The sequence below is a fragment of the Bombus bifarius genome, unplaced genomic scaffold (assembly GCF_011952205.1).
Source record: "Bombus bifarius isolate JDL3187 unplaced genomic scaffold, Bbif_JDL3187 scf7180000007987, whole genome shotgun sequence".
Taxonomy (NCBI): domain Eukaryota; kingdom Metazoa; phylum Arthropoda; class Insecta; order Hymenoptera; family Apidae; genus Bombus; species Bombus bifarius.
Window position 1 is genome coordinate 2,258,464 of NW_022884369.1, and position 24,999 is coordinate 2,283,462.

The window sequence follows — 24,999 nt, forward strand, 5'->3', positions numbered from 1 at the left end:
AATTTTTTAGCAAACGATCTTCTTTTCCACATTTGCTAATTATGATTTATAAATAAATAAAATTAATTCATATAGTTTAGAATATAACTATGTATAATAATATAGTGTACTCGTATGCTCAACATACACCCATATATAGTATTCATAGAAACGTGCACTAACCTTAATAAGTGCTAAACTTCTATAAAACACGTGGATATATACTTATGAAAGATTTATATTATAAAAATTGTTAAATATGAATGCAACACAGAAAGTGCAATACTTAGTTGTTGATACAAGTGCTTTTATCCGAAATGCATCCTTACAGGTGAAGTTTTTCTTATATCAGTGTAATGTCTTGATATGATTTACTTATTTTTTAAATATAATTTCATTAGTAACATTTATATTAATTATATGTTAATTATATTTGTCAATATTGATTTTATATAATCTTTCAATATTATACGAATATTAATAATATAATAATAAAGATATATGAATTTCAGGATGTTGGTGTAAATATAATAACAGAGCAAGATGTAGTAAATGAAGTTACAAATAAAAGACAATTAAGAAGACTTGTCGTCTTACCATATGATTTAAAAATACAAAATGCATATTCTGAAAACATTAAATTTGGTAAAAAGATTTAATTTTTGTCCAGTAATGTCTTAACACATTAAATTGTAAATTCAATGTATACTAATTTTTATTTCATATTTATAGTGACAGAATTTGCTAAAAAGACTGGTGATTACACTAGTTTATCAGCTACTGATATAAAAGTAATTGCATTAACATATCAGCTGGAAAAAGAAAAAATAGGAACTGATCATTTAAGAAGTAAACCAACGGTAGCACAGACTCTAGATTCCAATGTTGAGAAAACTGAAGATCTTCGTACACCCTTAGCTGGCTTTTATATACCAGAGAAAAATGTAAATGTTTTTTCATTTAAATTAATGTAGTAATTTATTAAATGATTAATATAATAATTACATACTTTTAATGTACAGAAAGATGTTGTTGAAGATAATACAAAAGAATATAATGATGAGGAGTCAAAACAAGAAAAATGTATAGTAAATAATAAGAAGAATGAGATAGAAACAAATATGGAAAATAGCATAAAGAATATGAGTTATGAAAGAACAGAAGAAGAATCGGAATCAGACTATAAGGAATATAATGCTAGTGAATCCAATTATGAAACAGCAGATTCTGAAGTAGATCAAGACAGAACAAAAGATTTATCTACAATATTTTCAAAATTAACTTGTGACTCAACAAGTTTTATAGTTCAAGATAGAAATAATATTGAACATAATATTGATAATATTCTTGTTCCAATTAAGGAAAACTATGATGATACAGATCAGCATAGTGAATATGAAGATGGCAAAAGTGATGATAACAATGATAATAATTATGAATATGATGATGAAGGTGACAATGATAATGATGATGATAGCGGTTGGATTACACCTGGTAAGATTTTTCAATATTTCATATAACTATCTGTATGAATAAAAAGTGTCCTTTATTTCAGGAAACATTCGTAATATAAAGAAAGAATTTGATTCAGACTTTCTTGAACAAAAATCTGTAACTGTTGCATGTTTAACAATGGACTTTGCTATGCAAAATGTTTTAAAACAAATAGGATTAAATGTGATTTCATTAGATGGAAGAGTAATTAAACAAATGCGGACGTACATTTTTAGATGTTACGCGTGTTATAAAACTACTAGTATTATGACAAAAGTTTTCTGTCCTAGTTGTGGTAATAAGACATTGAAAAGAGTTGCAGTTACATTAAATGATGAAGGAAAACCAAAAGTTCATATCAATTTCCGGAAGCCAATTTCAAAAAAAGGAAAAAGAGTATGAATTTCATATTTTTTTATTGTTGTTAATACATATGCTAATATTAACATTCTTAGAATAATAATAGTAATAATAATAATAATGTAAACGTTTTATGAATTTTCAGTTTTCTTTGCCGCTCCCGAAAGGTGGAAAACATGCAAACAATCCTATTCTTTGTGAAGATCAACCATTACCTCATCAAAGACCATCAAGACTAGCACGTACAAAAAATAATCCTTTAGAAGATGATTGTATAGCTGAATATTCTCCGTTTATTATGCGCGACGTACATTCTAAATCGGCTATGTTGGGCATAGGAATGAAAGGTCCTGTCAAATATTGGATGCAAAAAAATCCGAATGAAGTCAGAAGAAGAAAAAAATAATCATTATATTTTTATCTTTGTATTTATACATTTTTAAAATTACATTATAGAAAAAAAACCTTTTTGAATATATAAATTAATTTACCTATAATTTTTATTCTAATATTATAGAAATACTTTAAATAAATAAATAAATGAATAAGTTATGAACTACAATTAATAAGAATTAAGTACTTTCAAAAATTATTTCAATTTTACTCAAAATATTTACTATTCGTACAAATATGGAAAAAAATTGCCCCGGGTGAGGATCGAACTCACGACCTTAAGATTATGAGACTTACGCGCTGCCTACTGCGCTACCGAGGCACATATTTAGCTTTCTTATAATAATACAAAAGGAGAAGTAAATATTAAACAAAATATAAACATAAAGTAAAAACACGTATACTCATTTTAAAAGATAGCAATGCATGATGGCTGCTTATATAGTATTTGCGCATAAACATTCTAATAGTAAGAATCTAAATTTGACTCTTTAACCCGTTGAATGTCACGGGGGTCACTGGTGACCCCCGCGCCAATATTTGTAGAAATACATAATTTGAACAAATGTCAATAGTTATACATTTTTTATTATTACCACTGTTACTACAATGGTGCGACGAAATTAATGCAGTATAAAACATATAAAAATAGTTTTCTTTATACATGAAATATAGTTCCATTATATGCGCCCCCACCAGTGGCTGTTGAACATGGGAAAAGCCCTCTTTTTCTGTGTTTTACCTTAATGAATAATAACCCTAAGGAACGTTTCGACTTTAAAGGTGTTTGATGATAATTAAGGGCCTTGACTGTAAAGCAACAAATGCTAAATCTTGTAACGGTTCTTCAGAATTATTACGGGTCCGAATAATACTCATGGTTATAAGATGGCAACCATCTTGACCGAAAGATGGATTATAATTTACGGTAGGCACCGGAACGTAGCAACGTGGAACAATTATTTAGTAACGCGAAGAAACAGTATGAGATAATTGATAATCGCAAAAAATAAGTGAAGCGTGCCATTCAACGTGCATTAAAAATGCTTAGTCCAGAAGTATGGAACTTTAAACCACCTCAACATCATTTTTCTACCGAAAAAAGAAATTACAAGAAAACTGATGTGCCAGATGTAGTCAAATTACATTATTTTAATCATTCTGTATGTAAAAAATGAATTGTAATCAATATTAATTTCAAATTTCATAAAAATGATGCTTTAAGAAATCTTTACATAATTCGCAATTACTGTTGGATTTTTGCCAGATATCTTTAATACTTCCTGATGCAGCTAGAATTCCGGATGAATTGCGAACTTGTCTTTCGGAAGACAGCGATTATTATCGAGTTAATGGGCTGAATGTATTTGAATTAATAAACAAAGAATTCATCGAAGCATTCGTTAAGAAAGGTAATCAATTAAATAATTTCCATTAACGTTTTTCAATGTTTGTCAATTGATCTTTATATTTTGTACAAAAATTTTATTGAAAATATAATTGAAATAATAAAATGTTTTATTATATTTCATATATTCTTATAAATGCTTCCAGGAGAGTTGACACTTTTAACAATAGGAAATAGAATAGATGTAGACAATTCAGTTGCTGTTACACCAACTGGGCATTTAATATTATCTTTATTAACAGAAGATTTTCAGAAGCTTGGTTTAGAAGGCAAAGCTTCCTTCTTTGATCGTAAAGTGCAGACACGTTATGGTAAGTTCTAGGAAGGAAAATAATAGAATTTAAAATGCCAAGAAAGCACCAGGTACATAAGCTAGTAGATCTAGCACTATACTCTATTGGAGAATTTGTAACTGTTTTTGGTAGATACTTGACAAAACATATTTGTGTGATTTCTAAAACAAATCCAGAATATGGATATGCTAAGTTACATTCAATGTTGAAATTTATGAAACATTTACTAAGTTACAATGTACCTAGACATCTATATGATAAAATGTCTAGAACAGTATTAGCTGCAATTGTTAATCTAGTCAAAGAAACTAGGGGTTCATATAATGAATATGCTTTAACTGCAACTTTTTTGTCAGAAATAACAGTTGCTCTTCATTTAACAGAAGTGGTTGTAGATACACATTTAAAAAGAATTGAATTTTCTGCTTGGCCTAAAATTATGCGTCATATTCTTTATAATAAATTGCCTGATATGGTTGGACTTGAAGTTTTGGATTTAGGCTCAGGATCAGCTGGTTGGAGAACATCTGATATTGAAAAAGTTATTATTAGTGGCGTAACTGCTATGCCAAATTTAGTATGTTTTATTTTATGCTTTGATTGCACAGATAGTATTATAGCAGCTCTATCTCAAAACTGTAAAAAGCTGCAGCAATTAGATGTAACTGCATCTAGATCTGTAACAGATCGGAGTGTTGGTCCTTTACTATCATGCAAATATTTAAAAAAAATTAAATTATGTAAAACTTCTGTGACTGTACCTGGTTATGCAACTCTCTTTCTAGAACACTTAAATATAGAAGATATTGGTAGATGTGATGAATTTGGATATGTTTTAGAGCATATTCATCAGAAAGATATTAACAATACAAATTCTTTTCATATAAAAACATTTGAGAGCCGAAATTTCAATGTGGAACATTTATATCTTTTAATTGATATGTGCCCATATATTACAAGTCTTTGTATATTACGTGATGAAAAAATTATGGATCTTACAATTTTAGCTGCACTTAATTATTTAACAGAATTAAAACTTCTATCTTGTGATTTTTATGCCCATGGAATAAAAACACTATTAGAAATAAAAGGTTGCACAATTACAAATTTACATTTGGAACATGTAGATGGAATTGACTTAAATGCACTTATATCTATAAGTCAATATTGCCCAAATATAAACAGTCTAGTTTTTTACAACTGTGAATTCTTAGAACAAGCACCAACTTATCCAAGAAAGTTTGCAATCCCGCCATTTCAGTATTTAGAAAGAATCAAATGTGTAGTAGAATGTGCAAACATGCATCTAGAGTTTTTACTCTCTCATTGTAAAAATATTAAATTTATTCAATTGGGTTCATCAACTGGTATTGGAGATGAAACAATAAGAAGAATATTTTCAGAAAATCCAATGCATAAATTAGAAGAGCTCAAAATATTGTATAGTCATGATTTATCAATGAAAACTATACAATTATTAATGCATTCTTGTAATAATTTATATCGTCTATCAGAATTAGAAAATTGGCAAGGAATATCTCCCACAGAATTAGATATGTTTAGAGAAGAGTTAAAAAATACTAATATTAATTTGGACACAAGTCCAAGCTTATCTTTTGCATAATACAATGTTAAACTTAACTAGATATTTATAAATGACTCAAGAAAAAAAAATATATATATTATGTAACTGAATGAAACAAAGTTATATATAATAATGAAAATAATATATGACTATTTGTATACAATATTTAAAAGTATAAAAAATCATAAAAAAATAAAAGTATCTATATATGTAAATTTCTTTTGTTTTTAGTAAAATACAAATAGCGTTTAAAGCTTCTAAGAGTTTACTAATTTAGATTATGTTTTTGAGTCATTAACATGCATTGTACATATATTTTTTTATTTTTTTTTTATCGGTAACGTGAATCAAAAGTTGTAACTATTGATTTAAAGTCTGAAAATTTTACACCTGGTAAGAAGAATTATGAACATGTTCAAACATCACTACAGGAGCGTCTTAATACAAAATTTGATGTTATTGTGTCATGGAATCCACCAGGTAGATCTTTTATTATCTTTAAATTTTACATATTTTTATGATACATTTTTATTCTATTTATTTTATTTTTATATTTTCAGATGAAAATTTGTGCCCTTCATCTGTGGCAGCATGGTTCCATAAACGCAAATACAGTGTATCTCTTTGTCAGCAAACGTTTTTACAAAGAATTGAATATTCTTTACCAATACCGATAATTTCGAATGAATTTGATAATGACAAATTTTTTGAATGGCTTGGAATTTTTAGTATCTGTGGTAACTTGTATGTATAATAAGTTTTAAACAAATGTTCAAACGGATTTAATTTTTAGAATAATAAATTAATTTTTTCAGAGGGAGTAATATAGAGAATGATTATGTAAACACATATAAATATCCATTGTCAGTTATAAATGTTGGTCAAGTATGGTATTTACAATGGACTGGTTTCTTCACAACAAAACAAATTAAAACTTTCTACAGTATTGTGGAAGAATATGTATCAATGAAAAACAGTTTACCTTGGGTTGCTTTACATGTCCAAGGATTTTTAGATAGCCCTGTTAGTTGGGATTTAAAAGAGCATACATTTTATACAGATGGTGACAATAGCTACACTATTGTATTTAGGCCAGGCGCTCATTCTATTATACGCAAAAGTTTAAGCTCAAATAATAAACCAAGGATCTTTCAATAATTGTAAATTTTATTATAATTGATGACAAGTATTTCTTTGTAAGAAGAAGAATTAAAATATATTATTGGTAATCCATACTTCCACTTATTATGATACATAGAATAATAAATGTTTGGGAGTAAGACTACTTTTTAACACATATAACACTGTTTTACATCAATATCTAAATTCTCAATATTTAAAATAAAGGAATGTGTATCTGATAGTTAAGTAAAGAATACAATTTTATATACTGTCTTGATATAAAATAGATTTTTATAAATTATTAACTCGGACTATGGGGTTTTACAATTTTTTGTTTTTTTTGCTGCTGCCTATCAATTTTTTGCTATTAAATGTTATGCAACAGAAGCATATGTGTAGTACCGTATTATTACTAAAACTATTTTTTCATTTGTAGCATAATAGCATTATAATATTGCACATGCTAAAATATATAGTGAACAAAATTATCACATTAATTGTATCAATTATTTTATAAAGATACAAAGCTATAAATCAGTCTGAACTAAATATTTTCATTCATAAATTATATTAATTTATAAAAAATAAAATTTTTTAAAAATAAAATATTACATTATGAGATCAAAATAATTTATCACGTACACAGTTTTTAAAGCTTTTTAAGATTTGTCCATGAATAAATACGTATATAATAAACTATTTAAAAGTTGCTACAGATGTTAATTTTGTTGCTTCAATGGTGCACAGTGCATCACCTAAAATGAGAAGAGTTAATTATGCCTTAATTATCATAATAATTAAAATTAGTTCCATTAAATTCATTAAAATGTACGTAATCAAACAAAGTAACTATTACATTATTAACGTATAATTTTATATAATACTGACCTTCTATATTAGTACATGTGAACCGTCTGATTCAGGAAATTTGACTTTAGAATTGTAATAAAGATCGTCCATACCAGAACTAACGGACATACGAGACTTAGAACGTGCCATAAGTTCACCTAGTTCATCAAAATCTTTATACCTAAAATATGAATATTAAAAAAGTATGTGATGTTATTATACTTAATAATTTTGGATTTTCAATGGATTTATACATATATGTAGCTTACCTACTAACTGGACGACTTTGATTTTCAGATGACTCTGATGAATTTTTCATAATTGAAAATCGATCATCTGTATTAAATGATGCTACATTACCTGTTAAATGTATAACATTGATTCAATAACACAACATTTATTTCATCAAATAAAATATAAAAATTATTTACCCGATGGAAAGAGCATTGTATGCTTTAAGAGATCACCATTCATAAATGGAGAAAGACTGTCATCTTCTTCTGGTAATAAGTGATTGCTACTGTCATTTGTTATAGATTCTACCATTTCCAACCATTGTTGATTATGTGATCTGAACTTTTCTACTGTTATGCGAGCTGCCCAATTTTTATCACACATCTAAAAGTTCATGATACAAATTTATTTATTGTTCTAAAATAATATTACTCAGTATATGTAAAATTATTTTACAAATCTACTTACCGCAATAACATCTAAACACGCATCACATACTTTCCTAATTGCTGGATTTTTATCATGCATAAGATCTATTAAATACCCAGGTGCTTCTGCAAGTAACAAAAATATTTCAGCAATAAGAAACATGTCAAATTTTCTATTTTTATATAGGTTTTACCAATGCTATGTTTTGATAACAAAGCAGGAATTTTGATTATTACCATTACCAGTCTCGCGTATTAAATAATCCCTTGTCGAATCATGTTTAGATATTTGATAAAAAACATAAATTATTTGTAAAACCATTTCATCATCCTCTTGTTTTGCTAAAATAAAATTATTTTTATTAAAATAATATTATTGTTTATACATATTTGTAATAATATACAAACCTTTAAGAAGCTCAATAAGAGATAGCAATATATCGGCTTTGCACAGTAAACGTGCACAATCTTCGTCAAATGCAGCAGTACCCAAAAATATTACAATTTCAAGTACTAAATCGTCTGGAGCTTTACCTGGATAAAACCAAATGCGTATAAATGAAATATAAAATATTTAAAAATAAGGTGTTTATATAATTTGATATGAATGTTGAACCTGGAACAAGATTATTGCGTATCCATGGTATCAAATCACATCGATGAAGTATTTGCGAATAATCCAAATCAGGTAGTTCTAAATTTCCTAATACACCTATAACTTCAAGCACAAAATCTTGAGAATCTGATTGATTTAAGGCCATAGCAAAATCACCCACAAATTCCTAGCAGTAATTAAAGGTAATTTTTAAATATTTTTATTAAAAACAATTGTTTCATACAATAATTTAATTACTTACAACAAAGTTCTCTTTTGTTGAATCGTGTTGAGAAATATTTCGAATCATTTTCATTATTAAAGGATCTTGAGTCCGAAATGCTTTTTTTATGAGACCTTGTAAACGATTGTTTTCTACCATAAGTTGCGCGTTTTTGCCGTTAATTGCTAGATTTATACCAAGCGCTATTAATTCTAGCTTTGGTTGATCATCTTCAGAATTTAGGATCATATTTGTGATCTTAAAAACGTTTAAATATAATATATTTTATATGAATCATAAACGTTATTTATAGTTATACTAAAATACTTTATTACTTACCATTTGGATACATTCAGTATTTGTAAACATAGCTTTTACTTTATCATCCATACTGGCATGATATAATAAACCCAAAATTGTCGTTTTATTTTTAATGTCACTTTGACCAAGTAGTTTAATTAACTTTGGTAATATACCCACTCTTATCATTTTTGCTCTGAGTTTTGCATCAAAGGAAAGATTGAATAGTAATTTTAAAGTACTTAAAACAAGATCTGCATTATTGCTCTGAAGAAGTCTTGGAATCTTTTCGATAATATTTTTCTCTGCCTAAAAAAAATAGTTATAAATAAATAAATATATACCACTACTATGTGAATCTCCAATTTAAAATGTTACCATAAGATCCTTATTCTCACGAAATATAGATAACTTTTTTAGAAATGCTATAACAAGTATTAACAGATCTATATTTGTCCTATCTAATGTTTTGATGAGCATACCAATTACATTCTTTTTGCGCATTTTTCTTTCAACTTCCATATTTTCAGCAATATTTAATAACAAATAAAATGCAACTGTAAAATAGGTATATATGTAATATTTAAAGAGTATTAATATTAACAAAATATGAAATTATGTACCAACCTCGTAATAGTTGTTCCTGCTTTTTTATTAAATTTTTGAATTTTTTACGACTTTTCTCAAGTTCTTCTTTTAATTTCTTTATATCATTTTCAGTTACAGTAACAGTTACTTCATTAGATCGTTTTTTAATTTCATAATCTAAAGGACCATCTGTATTCCAAATATCATCAACGACTTTTGTTTTCTTGTCGCAATTATCATTTCCAGTTGAAAAAAATGTCAATCCTGTAGTATTTTCGAAATGTCGCCTACGTTTTTCCATATCCTCTTTCCATTGATCAAATCGACGTAATTCAAAGTCAATTATATCCATACACAATGATCCAATCTAAATAAATTCTTAAATATATTCTTATCTTTTCCCATTCTACTTTATTCTTACAGTACTTACCCTGTATTCAAGAACAATATTATGAAATTGACTATATGTTGAAAAACAGAAGAAAATGTATACAATATTTGTAGATAATTCTATGCTCCTTCTCCAATCTTCTCTTAGAACTCTAGCTAAAGCACTTAACAAAGATTCTATAAAAATTGATATTAATTATTTGTAATCAGAACAGCAGATGAATGTAAGTTAATAACTATTATATAATATTTAATACCATTTTTTGTTAATTCATGAAGATTATCAGGTACTCTTGCTAACTGTAGAATTAGTGATGAACCTTTGATTTTTCCTGGTATTTCTTCATATAATAATTCAATATAATTATCAACATTGCTAATGATTGCTCGTTCTGTTTCACCATTATCTGTAGATACTGAATTTGATGATGTTGGTCTTGATAGTTGAGAATTATTATCACTGTCTACCATAAAATAAATATATAATAAAAGAAATGGGAAATATCATTAAAAACAATTTCTTATGCATATGCAAACTTACTTATAGTATCATTTGTTTTACGATTTTGAAGATAGTAAATTAATTGTTCTACTTCATGAAGCTTCGATTCATGTATCAAAGAACATTTTTCAATTACTTCTTTAGCTAAAAGTGATACATTTGTGTCTGAATTTAAACTTTTTAGTCGAATTATTTTTTGACATTCCTGTAAATGTATTGTAATTTATAATCACATAATCATTCCAATCTTCCCAATCTTTCCAATCAAAATAGAAATAAATTATTTAAAACTTACTTTACGATCTCCTAACATAGGATCTCCTAATTCACCCAAGATTAATGCTTCAACATCATAATTTACTACTAAAGCTCTCTCTGTTGGATGCACATCTAAAGTGCCAGATCTCACTTTTCTAAATTTGGAAAATGCATATAATATAGTTACAAACTATGTATTAATTCAAAGAGATATAAAATATTAAATATAAAATCTAAATGTATATTTCTCAAATTCATGTAACAACTATATAATGTATAATTCATAGTATATTGATGTGATAAAATACTTACCGTTTTAGAAACTTTGCCTCATCCATTTTAATATTTTATTTGCAATTTAAAACATGAGAATATGGTATATATTATGATATTATTTCGTCAATTCTTTCGTAATTACTTCATTTTGATGGAAAAAATCAAGATTATAACTACCGTTTATAATTCGTTTAGGTCCTTTCGTCGCCCTGTTATTCCAATATCTTTTTGGTTCAAAATTACGCCATCTACTATAGCCTAATGTACTATCTTCGAAATTCAAACTATGATTAGCAGTAGATAAGGTAATAATAATTTAGGAAAATATAAGAATTATTGTTAATATTTTATTAATACAATTTAGTCGATATAGTGTACAATTTAAAAAACTATATAATGGCTAAAATCGATTTTGTCTGCACTTATATTTTAAATTCACCTACCTATATAGTACCTTATATGTGATATGTATATATAACTATATATGTGTATACATAAACCTATAAATACATACATCTGGAGTTAAACTAAATCAAATCTTAAAGTGTGCTTAATGAGATTAAAATTAATGTTTGTTACAAACACCTACAATAAGAAATTAAAATATTTAACACCTGTACATAATAATTCAATTTAATATACATTTATTTACATTATAACAAGTAAAATATCTGTAAACTATAAAGTAGTAAACTAATAAGTTCTTTATATTATAAAATAAAAAGTAAAATATTTTTCAATTAAGATGGCAGAAACCAAAGTTATCATTGATTGTGATGCTGGTATAGATGATGCACTAGCATTAATAATATTAATTGCTGCTCATAAACAAAAGAAAATTCAGATTGAAGCGATTACTTGTGTCAATGGCAATACAACTGTAGACAATGTGGTAAAAAATGTATTTAGAACTTTAGATGTTTGTAAGGCAACAGATGTAAGTTCTAGTTTTTTTACATATTCTGTTTTTAACAAATGTATGTTAAATACTTTATTATTTTAGATACCAGTTTATCAAGGAGCATACGCACCTTTAGTTTGCATTAAAAATGCAGTTCAGGATCATTATCATGGCATTGATGGATTTGGAGATGTATATAATACCCAGATAGATACAAGTAAATTAGAACACGAACATGCTGCATATGCATTGAATAAGATTGTATCAAAACATCCCAATGAAGTGAATGTCTTATGTATAGGACCATTAACAAACATAGCATTAGCTATAAAAATGTACCCCCAATTTGTGGACCATGTGAAAGAATTTTACATTATGGGAGGAAATGCAACAGGTGATATTTATTCTCTTTATTTATTTTTATTAATCATGTTTTCGTACTTTTATTCACCTTCATTATATACATTAGCACAAGGAAATATTACACCTCAAGCAGAATTTAATTTTTACATGGATCCAGAAAGTGTACATATAGTATTTAATAATAATAAAAATCCTTTGAGGCTATTACCATGGGAAACATGTTTAAAATCTTGTATTTCACATGTGTGTATATTGATTTAAGTACTGTGTAAACTACTATCTAATAGACATCAATAACTTAATTTAATACTTTTTAGGAATGGCGGAGAGACGTATTAGGTAAAATGGATAAACCTTGCATTCAGCTTATGAATGATATTGAATATGCATATCAAAAGACAAGAAAAAGACGATTTCCTAATTATATTACATGTGATGCAATTTTAGCTGCAATATTATTAAAGCCAGAAATTGCTCAAAATGTAGTGCCATATCATGCTGATATTGAATTAAATGGTACTAGAACACGAGGTCAGGTTGTACTTGATCATTTATTGTTAAATGAACCTAATGTACTCCTAATTCAAGATTTTGATTCAGAAAGTTTTAAAAAACTTTTAATATTTTCTGTAGATAACTTAGATTATAATATGACAAATATATAATAAAGTTAAACTACAATATGTACATGAATAATATTTTGCGCATATATATATATTTTTATATTTGGTTTATTATTATATAGAAACACAAGAATGATTTTATATATTACTCAAATTCTAACAGGAATGTTCCCAATTTTTAAATATTTAGACAATGCCACATTGTACTATAAAACAGTAAAAAATATAATGTCATACTGTTTTATTATTCAATATATGTATTTACAATATATTATCATCTGGAACAGTAAAAAGGTTAATTTATTGTAATGTAAAACATTGTAAAAATTTGAAATATATTATTAATGGAGTATAAATATGTATTTTCGGGGTATAATTATACCTATTTCAAACAAAATATTATAAATCCGATTTCACGGAATTCTGGAATTCTTGAAATTGTTTTCTTGCTTCTCGATTTGATTGTAATAACTGAATCAATTCTGCACGAATATCGTCATTTTTTTGTTCGAGGTTATCCAAAACTGAATTAAGCTGATCTAATTGAGCATTTATAGCTTCAAATTCTAAAATCAGAAAATTTGAATACATATGTTTTATTCAATAAAACTATACATTCTATACGTAGAATTTTATTAAAAATATAATATGTAAATATGTATATGCAAAGAAACTATATATACCAAATACTAGACAAACTAAGAAAACAGTTTATCTATCTTGTATATTTTTATATAAAATTATTATTTACCAGCATCATTACAATTTTCTTCATCTTCTTCATTTTCCCATCCGTTTTTATCGTCTCCTTGATTTTCCTTTGGCCGCACTGCGTTCTGAACCATATTTTCATCTGCCATTACCTTTATCTACCATTATCGTTCGATGTGATATACATATAAATAAAATTTTGATTATATACATAATAGTACATAAATGTTAAAATTAGCAGAGTTGCAATTTGAAGTGAATAATTTTGCCTTTTATAACTGCTACTGTATGAATACAAATTATATAATTATAAGATCAGGTTTTTTGTACATTGCAAATATATCCTAAATCTAACCTATTTCGAAAAATAAACTATTAGTAATCATATGAAAATATAATTTTGTACAAGACATTTAAGATTTAATTATTTTAAAAATATAAATAACATATTTTTAAATTGCAATATTTTATTAGAGATATAAACAAAATTGCATACTACGCAAATATATGAAATATTTAATAAAATAAAATATAATTTTAACAACTTATAAAAGTAATTTCAAAAACAATATTTAGAGTCTACTTCGTAATACATCAGCAGCAGCAATAGTTTCACCAGTAATGTATGAAGCATTATCACTTGCTAAAAATGTAGCAACTTTTGTTGTATCATCTGATTTACCAAACCTCTACATTGGTATTGTTGATAATATTGCTTTCCCTAATTCATATTTATGAAGTTATGTAAAATATTATTATGTATTATTAATAATATAGTAAGATAGTAACAAAAGAATACAAAAAAAAAAAATGTATCATTTGTGAAAATTTAGTCTTTATAACACCAGGTGCTATGCAATTTAAACGAATTCTTTCAGACGCAAGAGTAGCAGCAGCTACTTCATTTATTTTTAATAAAGCAGTTTGCTAATGCAATATACGCTGAAATGCTGCAATATAAATTTTCAATTGCAATTCATCATGAAATATACATGATAATGCTCAGTATAAAATACAAGAATTACATCTATGATATCAGATGTATGTGTTAGTACTTAAAACACGTTTTTTAAAAGAAAATTTCTTAATTAAATCTTAAAATTTATAATTGAAAGAAAATTTTGTAAATCAGAGCTCAAGCTGAAAAATAAATAATTATAGGACTGTGTATTTTCTTTATCATAATTACATATAACATTCTTACATACATTTTTTTGTTTGATTAGCACTTTTCATAAATTTGTTTATTAAAAACTCTAACTGATAAAAAATCTGTGAAAACTGATATAATTAAGTAATAAATGTGATTATTTAAGTCAATTCTCCACAAGCTATTATAACAACTTTCTGAGTAGGAGTGCCTGTTTTTGTTCCACATTTTTCCATTTTTTTTAAAACATCTAAACCACTAAGAACATGTCCAAACACTACATGTTTTCCATCTAGCCAATCTGTACGTGCTGTACATATGAAAAATTGTGATCCATTTGTATTTGGACCAGAATTTGCCATTGACAATGTACCTGGTCCTGTATGTTTTAGTTCAAAATTTTCATCATCAAATTTATTTCCATAGATTGACTTTCCTCCTGTTCCATTATGATTTGTAAAATCTCCTCCTTGACACATCTACATTTGTGTATATAAGGAATATAGATCCACTGTTACACTTGTTATATAAAAGATACATGAAAAAAAGTATTTAACTTTGTAAGAGAATAAATAAAGGATACAAATTCTGGAATAATTCTATGAAAAGTGCTTCCTTGATAACCATATCCCTTTTCATGAGTACAAAGGGCACGAAAATTTTCAGCAGTCTTTGGTACAATATCAGCTCTCAACATCATAATAATTCTACCCACTTCTTGTTTTCCGATACTAATATCAAAATATACTTGAGGATTCTGTTTTCCTTTTTTTGGTTGTACTGTATCACTTGATTTTGTATTATCATCATTTTTAAGTGTTTCACCTGCATGCTCTTGTAACCATACATCATCAGCCCAAACAGGTTTCGATGAACCTTCCTTTATCTTCTGCGGTTTTGCAATATTTACTCTGATTGTTCGGCCAAACAACTCAGAATCATTCTGCTTATTCAAGATAAGGTTTGATAAAATTTATGGATTAAATGATTTTAAAACGATCAATATTATAATGATTAAATAAATGGAATTAGTTTTTTGTCCACATTTATATGAATCTCATAGTAATAGATAGAAGAGAATATAATATACATTGTTTTTTTTATATTAAATTCTTCAAACTTTTTTTTGTATAATTGTTATTGCAAAGATAGAACAAAATGTTAAAAGAGCAAATATTACATATATTATCGAAAGAATTTGAGATTGAGAGATTTGGCAGATCTTTGTTATAAAACTATATTAAATAACTCACACAGATAGTGTTGTTTTATACATGTACCATATTATCAATTGCTGCTGCTGCATCTTCTGCACTTTCAAACTCAATAAAAGCAAATCCTCTATGTTTCTCTGATTCATAATCTAATGGTATTTGTACATCGACAATTTCTCCAAAAGGTATAAATGCCGCATGTAATACTTTTTCATCAACCTCTTCGGCTAAGCCCCCTAGATATCGAAAATAGTAATAAACAAGATATATAAATTATATTAAAAATAGGTTATATTATCATAATATATAGGTAGAATTAATAGTAACAAATTGCTACCTACCCACATAAATAGTTCTTTTCGTATTCGTACTCATGGTGCATAAAATTCTTGTATGCTTTTTGTTTTGTAGAATATGATACTGTAATAAACATTTAAATCCGATAATAATTTTATTGACTGAAGGACGCCGGCGCGCCGGCTACACACACTATTCCAAAGTCGAAGAATAAACTGGAATACGTGTATAGGTTTAATCAGAAAGTCGGAATAAAGCAACGGCAAGTTATATAAGGTCAATTGCGATAAAATTAATAAGACGAGTTGATAACGTTACTTGAAAATAGCTGTATGCAATAGAACGTTGCATCGAACACATAAGTTGCCTTTCTTTGATATTCATCTATTCAAAGGTAAGTGTCATTTTGACAGCTTACTAACATATTCATATGCAAATTATAAAATACGTGATTGAAATAACATCACCGTGTCATTTTTTTAAATGTTACTTTTATTCAATATCAATTATAACATTTAATGTCCAGTTTCATAATCGGTTTACCTACATATAATTATCATTGTGTTTTCACTCAAAAAGTGATGTAACTTTTTTATAATCTTTTATAAATTATTTGGTTACAGATTATGCATCCAACTTTCTCCAATATGCATCTATTACAAAGAAATATTTCATATTATACTGCTTTCTTAAGTCGATCAATGCATCTTTTAAGAGATCAAGCATATGTAAATGGAAAATGGATAGGAGGAAGAAAAAATGAAACATTTCCTATTTATAATCCAGCTGATCAATCTGTTATTAACAATGTGCCTGACATGGATGTTGAAGATACAAAATTAGCAATTAATGCAGCATCTCAAGCTTTCAAATCATTTAATGAGACAACAGCAAAGGAACGAAGTGATTTACTTAGAAATTGGTATAATTTAATGGTAGAACATTCAGAAGACTTAGCAAAAATCTTAACTAAAGAAAATGGAAAATCTATCACAGAATCCAAAGCTGAGATCAAGTATGGAAATTCATTTGTTGAGTGGTTTTCAGAAGAAGCTAGACGAATTGATGGAGAAATACTGCAAACACCAATTGCTAACAGAAAGCTTTTTCTATACAAAGAGCCAATAGGTGTTGCTGCTTTAATTACACCATGGAATTTTCCACATGCTATGATTACACGTAAAGCAGCTGCTGCTCTTGCTGTTGGATGTACTTGCGTAATTAAACCATCAGAAGAAACACCTCTTACTGCTTTAGCATTAGCAGATCTTGCAGAAAAAGCAGGTTTTCCTCAGGGAACAATAAATGTAATTACAACAGGTTTAAAAAATTCTCCTGCTGTTGGTAAAGAATTATGTGAAAATTTTGATGTAAAAGTTTTATCATTCACTGGTTCAACGAATGTGGGGAAAATTTTGTACAAAAACAGTGCTTCAACTGTAAAACGGCTTAGTCTTGAATTAGGGGGTAATGCATCATTTATTGTTTTTGATTCTGCAGACTTAGATATAGCTGTACATGGTGCTATGGCAAGTAAGTTTCGTAATTCTGGTCAGACATGTGTTTCTGCAAATAGGTTCTTTGTACACAGTAGTAAATTTGACCAATTCATAGAAATGTTTTTATCAAGAATTAAAAGTGAAATTAAAATGGGTGATGGTAGTAAGAAAGGTGTCACACATGGGCCTCTCATTAAAGAAAGTCAGTTAAGTATGGTACATGCATTAGTTACTGATGCCGTAGAAAAAGGAGCTAAAGTGCATTGTGGTGGTACACCATTACCTGAGTTAGGACCGCTATTTTATGCTCCCACACTTATGACAGATGTTACTAAAGACATGCAAATTTACAGCAAGGAAATTTTTGGCCCAGTAGCTGTTATTCATAAATTTGAAACCGAAAATGAAGTTATACAATCCTCTAATGATACATCTGTTGGATTAGCTGGATATTTTTATTCCCGAGATATATCACAAATATTTAGGGTAGCAAAACAATTAGAAGTTGGAATGATTGGTGTGAATGAAGGGATAATTTCTACTGCAGAAGCTGCTTTCGGAGGAGTAAAAGAATCAGGTCTAGGAAGAGAGGGTTCTAGACATGGTGTTGATGATTTCCTTCAGATAAAGTATTTATGTCTTGGAAATATTAAGTATCATTGAATTTTATTAAGTGATTTATTTAAATTATCTAGTATAATAATATTAAGAGGGTATTAGATCCTAAAAAGTATCGAAGTTAAAAAATGCTCAGTTAGTAATATATTCTCATAATCAATACAATAAGTTGAAACTTTAAACATCTTTTGTGTAAGACAATAGTTTAGGATAATTAAACAGTAAAATATTGATATAATATGTACTATTTATCAAATTGAATGTCTTCCAATAGTTTATAAGTTATAAGAATATTACAAATAATATATATAGATAATGAAATATATTGTACATTTAGTGCATTTTGATATGTATATATATATTTGTTCATAATTTATTAATTTTTGTGCCATACGGAGTAATGAATTTATTTTTATGTATAACTAATATATAAATGAAGTTTTCATTTTACTTAATAAAAATATGAAAAATATAAATCGACTGAAAATATTGTCTTCCAAAATGTCTTTCTATAATAATAATATAATATTTATGTAAAAGAATAGGACATTATAAACATATACAGTCGTATTTTTGAAATAAAGTTATATTCACAGTATGTAATAGTAAATACACATACGGCAAAACGTTAGATATTTGTAATCAATAAAGATACAATAACCAGAATAAAACTGTAATGAGAATGTCAGCAGTTTTTAAGTCCATGTTTTTGAATATACCTTTCTCTAGCTTCCCTTAGCATTTTAATTTTTCTTTCCTGGAAGGAAGAAGATCCTACATTACTGTTGTCTTTAACTGTACTTTTTTGTAATTGATCTAGTGATGTTGTTCGTGTAACTGTTTGAGATGAATCTGGAGTATAAGTAACTATGCCATCCAATATATTGGCAATTGTAATATCAACATTGCGTGTTTTTACTGAAATAAAGATTAATGAATTAGAATTAATGTTAAAGATTAAAAGTAATAATAATTATTTGTTTACGTACAAAGATCTCTGAGAATCACATTATGCGGGACTAATGGAAGCACTTCACTGACTTGTCGGACCATCCTCTGTATTTCAATGCTATGTATAACTTGTGAAGTTGGAGAATTTCTATTGAACCTCCTACTTTGTGCCTTCTCCATAATATAGCGTTTTTCAAATTCTTTTTTATCTAACACAGTATGAGAACTTGTTTGAAGTCCAAGATTACTTGCTATGTCTTTTTCTACTTCCCGTACTAGTACTTCACAATCTGGATTTTGCTTGATTTTCAGGTACTTAAATATGAAAACTGTATAAGGAACAAACATGAACCAAAAAATATCTATCCATCGTCTAGATGCCAATGAGGTAAGATGAATGGATATAAATTCTGGCCTCCATGCTTTAATTGCAACTGGTTGAACAGATGCTTCTATGGTAAATGGCCAAGAATTGAACTTTAACAAGGCTACACGACTATTGGTTATACCAAATTCAGGTTGTATCGCAATATTGCTATCTGTTGTAGAAAGAAACTGTTTCATATTGGCAATTAGTGCTTCTTTGCTATTCATATCCATTACTTGTAAACCTAGTGCATTGCCCATGGAGGTAGGTAGTTCCCACATAGTAGGACTTAATGCTTGTGTAGCTTTATATAAAGCAAAATGATCCAAGACGGAGACATTATTACTAATTACAATTCTTGCCTGTTTGTCTCTAACTTCACCCTCATTGATCTTTACCATTATACCAAAAACAAAACTAAATCCATGATGCAAAAATGTCCGAAGAGTATTATAATCAGGTAATAGTATTGCAATAAGCCAAAGTTGTAGAGCAATTAATAATCGTAGTGATACAAGTAAAAGACCAACTGGAGTATATAAAAATATAAGTGCAAGACGCCAACCACTGGGAAACCTAAATAATATATTTAATTTTAACATATTATAATAATATTCTAATTGATAAATTATTATTTCTACATTATAATTACCATTAATTATTAATAGTAACATTTATAAATAAAAATTGAATGGCTTTTTATATCTGTTATTGTGAAATAAGTAATCATGTGAAACAAAAATATATTTTTAACTGTTCTTATGCAATATATGCTGTTATACATAAAAGGTTTTCTACATATTTCAGAAGCTAACATAAAAAGAATATTATGTTTTTGTATTAATAATAATATTGTATATAGAAATCATATTCTTCATATTTCAGTTATAAAATATTATTTAAATAATATTTCACATATTTATAAAGTATCCATATGTTAATAACAAAAAATTAATTATTTCAGAATCCCAAACATATATTAATATCAATTATTAATATTAAAAGTTAAATTATATTTGCCATTAAAAAAAATTATGAAAATTAAGTGCAAAAGGTTATTTAAAACCATTGTTTACAACTGATAATATTACCTGCTTTTATCAAATAAGTCCTGAATATCAATTTGTGACATTTCTTACAATAAACATCTGTTATGTTAAAAATTCACAGTTGACAATTGTATTTCACTGAAATAATCACAATCTTTTACTGAAACTTAACAATGACGTGACTGATATTTGACCTTTTTTAACCTACTTTTCAATAGCTTTTCAATTAATACGAATTTTCGTTTTCGTCAGTTTCTGCAATCAGCTGTTTTGATACAAACGTTCTAGGGATTTTCGCTCTAAGATTGGGTACGATGTTCAACTATAAAGTCATGTCATCTTTAGTTATGACCTGATACACTGTATGTATACATATATACATATAGATAATATTTTCATCGCATTTTTATATGACCTTCGTCGCTTTATAATGTTACTAGATCTAACTACCTAAAACAAATTTTAATTGCGCTTTGAATAGCATTATTATAAGCTATTTAAAAGTAATAAATATTCAATCACGACTGAAATGGTTTTGAACCATCAACAGTTATGATTAAATATTAATTATAATTTTTCTTATTTTATTTATTTATAATTTTATTCTTTTATTCTATTTATTATTGTACATTCTCTTTCTAATATTAGATTATTATGTTTATTAACATCAAAAATATTTGAGCTTTAAAGTTATATGTATATATGTTTTTATGTTTTATATTATAGGTATAAAACGATAAGCAAAGAAGTAAGGTGTATGTTAATAATATAATATTACGTTAATAAAAATGAAAAAGTTACTGTATGTATATTATTAATTTAACAATGGGAAATGATAATGCAATCACGTGATTTCATACTGTCGCAGTGGTAAGGATCAGTAACCAGGCACGGAACAGTTTTCTTTATAGCTTCTTGTATCATCAAAAAGCTAGAATATTTTTCTTCGAACTAGAATATTACACACGTACAATTTAGAATATTAGTTTATCGTATATATAAATTAAAGAAAAAATATATAGTTTCTGTTCCTTGTAGTATCGAACGTGTATGTATTTGTCAATTTCAAGCCAGTGTTAAGTTTGGAACACAGCATCACATTATAATTACGTTAAATATTTATCAATGGTATTATACCATTTATACCTACGTGTGTCACTGTTTGGTGTGAAAATTAAATCTACTCTTTTATAATCTCTTGTAATACATCGAATTCAACCAAAAGGAATTACGAATATAATAATTGAAGGCATTTCTTCAAACTACGAATAATCTGTTTGCTAAAAATATATAAATGTGGAATTTATTTGTCTTTGTGACAGAGTAAAGTTGATAAGGTAATTGTCACCTATCTACAGAAACTCCTATAATGTAAGAACTATGCCAAAAGGAACAGATTTTATATGTGGGTGTTATTCCATCGCAACATCGATATATTTGAGAATATTAATGATGTGTATATATAACACTATTAAAATGTAATGAAAAAATATGCATAAATACAAATCTATAGATATTGGATATGAGAACTTGATTTCTTATTGGTTTCTCCTGATTGGAAAAACATTTAATATATCGATAAGGTTAGGAAACGGGCGTCAATCATGAAGAATCCTGTATCTAATCATTTAAATGGAAATAATCATCATTCATCACAAAATGTACCTCCATGTATTGTGTCTCGTTATGGAAATATGTCTAACAATTATCAAGTATTAAAAGTTGCCGGACGAGATTCTAACTGCTACATTGCAAATAATATTGTTCGAAAAATTGGCAAACAACAATTGGTGTCATTGAATGGAAGTTCTATATCCTGTAATAGTGTGAATATCAATGAAGCTTTGGCATGCGATGTAGCTTCTGTGCCTGCTGTAAAAACTAAGGCATTATGTGTCCATATTCGAGAAAATAAATGGTACGATGCTGGTAATGTAGTTTCTGTAGGAGTTGCTGGAACTAGCTTAAACCATGCATTGGAAAGTATGTCTTTAGCTTATAATCCCACTACAAAACAAATATATTCTTTAGAGGAATCGAATGAATCACAGTTGGATACTAAATCTCAATATCTAGATTCTCCTTGCGATTATAAGGAAGAATCTTTAAATGACAATTTCAAGGTTGATGAAGAGAAATATACAAGACTGGAAAATGGTAGTGCAAACAGTAGTCCTAGAAACAGTCTGCCACGTTCTTGTAGCAGTACAGTGTCTTCCCTTAGTGAAGTCTCTCCTTCTGGAAGTTTCCTGGGTTCTGATGATCAACAAGTTACAGAACGGACTGAGAAGTCTAAGCGTTGGGGACTAAATACTCTTTTTTCAAAGAATGTATTTTCATGGAAAAATAAAGATTCACAACAATCTACACCTACAGGTAGTCCATCAAGAAATATAGATAAGGTAGGGGGAAGTTTAGCTTTAATACAACAGCCAAGACCAGCTAATCTACCAGCTAAAAATGCAGTTGAAGAAGAACGCCATCGCAAACAGTACAGTGCTATTCTAGAAGCAGCAAGAAAACGGGAATTAAGAGAAGAAAAAGAACGTAAACATCAAAGAGAATTGCAACTTAAAGAAGAAGAGAGATTAGCAGAGGATTCTCATACTTGGAATGTACACATTCTTCCTAAATTTGAAAGTGTTAAAAATACAAAAAAGGTACGTGAATTATGGTGGCGTGGTCTTCCACCTAGTGTTCGTGGCAAAGTGTGGAAACTAGCAATTCCAAATAATTTAAATATAACAACACATCTTTACAATATATGTTTGGACAGAGCAATATCAAGTCCTATAAGTGAAACATTAGCTGCAATCAAATTAGATGTATCTCGTACTTTTCCTACTTTATGTGTCTTTCAAGAAGGTGGACCATTATCTAATAGTCTTCAAGGTATTTTAGCAGCCTATGCAGTTTATAGGCCTGATGTAGGTTACGTACAAGGTATGAGTTTTGTGGGTGCAGTGTTATCATTGAACATGGAACCTCCAGATGCCTTTACCTGCTTTGCTAATTTATTAAATCATCCCTGTCACAGATCTGCTTTTACATTAAACCAGAAACAGATGGATATTTATTACAAGGTGTATTCTAGCGCACTTGCACATAAGCTACCAAAAATTTTTTCTCATTTTACAGTAGCTGGTCTTAGCCCAGATTTATATTTGTTAGATTGGTTATATACTATATATGCTAAGGCAATGCCTCTGGATGTTGCATGTAGGGTCTGGGATGTTTTTCTTAGAGATGGGGATGAGTTCCTTTTTAGAACAGCACTTGGTGTGTTGCACTTGTATCAAGAAGAACTATTAAAGATGGACTTTGTACATGGAGCACAGTTTCTTACTAGGTTGCCAGAAACTTTACAGGCAGAGGCTTTATTTAACAGTATTAGTCAAATGTCTACTACTGTTGGAACAACAACGTTCCAACAAATGTTAGTTCAATTTTCTTCATTGTAATTTTGTGAATTATGATGAAGGATATAGAAAGGTAGCCATATTTAAAAAACAAAAAGAACGAATCTCAAATACTATTTTTGTTATTGTGATTAGTAAAAGATATTTTCTATGCTAAAAATTTAAATATTATTTATATAAATTAAAAAAAGTACATATATAAAAGTTTGCATAAATTTCACATAATTTTAAAACATAATTATTCTGTTTTTCTAAATGAGCATTAGAAATTTCCCAAAAAGTTTTATTTAGAATAAATATTATTGTGATTCAATTTGTTTCCATAATTAATATACAAAGAAGATGATCTTGTATTAAATTTTACTATATGAATTACAATACTGAAAGATATGATGTACTATTTCATACATTTAAAACATAAAGAAAGCAAGAGCTTCCCAGAAAATTGTAAACATATTTTAATAAGTTAATTGTGTAATAAACAAGGTATGTAAATGTATTCTGCTATTAAATAAAAAAAGGCGAAATGTGCTATATTGAAGGATAAAATTGGACATAAA

The 24,999-nt window shown here is 27.7% G+C and overlaps 10 protein-coding genes and 1 non-coding gene across 18 annotated transcripts; 6 read left to right on the forward strand and 5 right to left on the reverse strand.

Moving 5' to 3' along the window:
- Positions 1-125: 125 nt before the first annotated feature.
- Positions 126-2,274, forward strand: LOC117205197 (RNA-binding protein NOB1). Its single transcript, XM_033443365.1, has 6 exons — positions 126-310; positions 492-624; positions 712-923; positions 1,002-1,473; positions 1,535-1,869; positions 1,979-2,274. Exons 1-6 carry the CDS (start codon positions 239-241, stop codon positions 2,237-2,239), a joined length of 1,485 nt encoding a protein of 494 aa, XP_033299256.1. The 5' UTR covers positions 126-238; the 3' UTR covers positions 2,240-2,274.
- Positions 2,275-2,475: 201 nt separating this feature from the next.
- On the reverse strand, positions 2,476-2,548 carry Trnam-cau. Its single transcript has one exon. It is a non-coding gene; the product is annotated as a tRNA-Met (tRNA).
- Positions 2,549-2,917: 369 nt separating this feature from the next.
- Positions 2,918-6,799, forward strand: LOC117205262 (ribonuclease P protein subunit p40-like). 2 transcript variants are annotated; one of them, XM_033443480.1, is made up of 7 exons: positions 2,918-3,389; positions 3,494-3,638; positions 3,781-3,945; positions 5,867-5,992; positions 6,073-6,256; positions 6,328-6,468; positions 6,573-6,670. In XM_033443480.1, the coding sequence occupies exons 1-7, from the start codon at positions 3,270-3,272 to the stop codon at positions 6,577-6,579; spliced, it is 888 nt and encodes a 295-aa protein (XP_033299371.1). In that variant the 5' UTR covers positions 2,918-3,269; the 3' UTR covers positions 6,580-6,670. The 2 variants fall into 2 exon arrangements, with proteins under 2 accessions (XP_033299371.1, XP_033299370.1); XM_033443479.1 differs by having other exon boundaries at positions 6,328-6,799.
- Positions 3,945-5,601, forward strand: LOC117205258. Its single transcript, XM_033443476.1, has one exon. It carries the CDS (start codon positions 3,980-3,982, stop codon positions 5,549-5,551), a length of 1,572 nt encoding a protein of 523 aa, XP_033299367.1. The 5' UTR covers positions 3,945-3,979; the 3' UTR covers positions 5,552-5,601.
- On the reverse strand, positions 6,662-11,518 carry LOC117205256 (kinesin-associated protein 3). Of its 4 annotated transcripts, XM_033443473.1 has the most exons (18): positions 11,455-11,506; positions 11,314-11,340; positions 11,039-11,156; positions 10,783-10,948; positions 10,499-10,705; positions 10,282-10,418; positions 9,891-10,218; positions 9,642-9,820; positions 9,303-9,572; positions 9,003-9,221; positions 8,762-8,927; positions 8,554-8,679; positions 8,383-8,487; positions 8,186-8,271; positions 7,915-8,101; positions 7,753-7,843; positions 7,523-7,664; positions 6,662-7,389 (listed from the first exon to the last, which is right to left on the reverse strand). In XM_033443473.1, the coding sequence occupies exons 2-17, from the start codon at positions 11,337-11,339 to the stop codon at positions 7,526-7,528; spliced, it is 2,550 nt and encodes an 849-aa protein (XP_033299364.1). In that variant the 5' UTR covers position 11,340; positions 11,455-11,506; the 3' UTR covers positions 6,662-7,389; positions 7,523-7,525. The 4 variants fall into 4 exon arrangements, 3 of the variants coding, with proteins under 3 accessions (XP_033299364.1, XP_033299365.1, XP_033299363.1); XR_004487209.1 differs by having other exon boundaries at positions 7,467-7,664; positions 11,314-11,518; XM_033443474.1 differs by having other exon boundaries at positions 8,389-8,487; positions 11,314-11,518.
- A 244-nt stretch (positions 11,519-11,762) lies between these two features.
- Positions 11,763-13,226, forward strand: LOC117205263 (inosine-uridine preferring nucleoside hydrolase-like). The gene is made up of 4 exons (XM_033443482.1): positions 11,763-12,214; positions 12,281-12,572; positions 12,648-12,784; positions 12,859-13,226. Exons 1-4 carry the CDS (start codon positions 12,023-12,025, stop codon positions 13,204-13,206), a joined length of 969 nt encoding a protein of 322 aa, XP_033299373.1. The 5' UTR covers positions 11,763-12,022; the 3' UTR covers positions 13,207-13,226.
- Positions 13,227-13,395: 169 nt separating this feature from the next.
- LOC117205265 (UPF0184 protein C9orf16) lies at positions 13,396-14,090 on the reverse strand. Of its 2 annotated transcripts, XM_033443487.1 has the most exons (3): positions 13,916-14,090; positions 13,547-13,730; positions 13,396-13,442 (listed from the first exon to the last, which is right to left on the reverse strand). In XM_033443487.1, exons 1-2 carry the CDS (start codon positions 14,022-14,024, stop codon positions 13,564-13,566), a joined length of 276 nt encoding a protein of 91 aa, XP_033299378.1. In that variant the 5' UTR covers positions 14,025-14,090; the 3' UTR covers positions 13,396-13,442; positions 13,547-13,563. The 2 variants fall into 2 exon arrangements, with proteins under 2 accessions (XP_033299378.1, XP_033299377.1); XM_033443486.1 differs by lacking the exon at positions 13,396-13,442 and having other exon boundaries at positions 13,487-13,730.
- A 1,072-nt stretch (positions 14,091-15,162) lies between these two features.
- LOC117205264 (peptidyl-prolyl cis-trans isomerase E) lies at positions 15,163-16,760 on the reverse strand. Of its 3 annotated transcripts, none has more exons than XM_033443485.1 (4): positions 16,581-16,760; positions 16,279-16,475; positions 15,609-15,968; positions 15,163-15,504 (listed from the first exon to the last, which is right to left on the reverse strand). In XM_033443485.1, exons 3-4 carry the CDS (start codon positions 15,723-15,725, stop codon positions 15,187-15,189), a joined length of 435 nt encoding a protein of 144 aa, XP_033299376.1. In that variant the 5' UTR covers positions 15,726-15,968; positions 16,279-16,475; positions 16,581-16,760; the 3' UTR covers positions 15,163-15,186. The 3 variants fall into 3 exon arrangements, with proteins under 3 accessions (XP_033299376.1, XP_033299375.1, XP_033299374.1); XM_033443484.1 differs by having other exon boundaries at positions 16,306-16,475; positions 16,581-16,748; XM_033443483.1 differs by having other exon boundaries at positions 15,609-15,971; positions 16,306-16,475; positions 16,581-16,748.
- A 14-nt stretch (positions 16,761-16,774) lies between these two features.
- LOC117205260 (succinate-semialdehyde dehydrogenase [NADP(+)] GabD) lies at positions 16,775-19,341 on the forward strand. Its single transcript, XM_033443477.1, has 2 exons — positions 16,775-16,930; positions 17,160-19,341. Exon 2 carries the CDS (start codon positions 17,163-17,165, stop codon positions 18,696-18,698), a length of 1,536 nt encoding a protein of 511 aa, XP_033299368.1. The 5' UTR covers positions 16,775-16,930; positions 17,160-17,162; the 3' UTR covers positions 18,699-19,341.
- Positions 19,222-21,324, reverse strand: LOC117205261 (ancient ubiquitous protein 1-like). The gene is made up of 3 exons (XM_033443478.1): positions 21,063-21,324; positions 19,643-20,547; positions 19,222-19,571 (listed from the first exon to the last, which is right to left on the reverse strand). Exons 1-3 carry the CDS (start codon positions 21,101-21,103, stop codon positions 19,339-19,341), a joined length of 1,179 nt encoding a protein of 392 aa, XP_033299369.1. The 5' UTR covers positions 21,104-21,324; the 3' UTR covers positions 19,222-19,338.
- A 452-nt stretch (positions 21,325-21,776) lies between these two features.
- Positions 21,777-24,530, forward strand: LOC117205257 (TBC1 domain family member 14-like). Its single transcript, XM_033443475.1, has one exon. It carries the CDS (start codon positions 22,625-22,627, stop codon positions 24,479-24,481), a length of 1,857 nt encoding a protein of 618 aa, XP_033299366.1. The 5' UTR covers positions 21,777-22,624; the 3' UTR covers positions 24,482-24,530.
- The last annotated feature ends 469 nt before the right edge of the window (positions 24,531-24,999 follow it).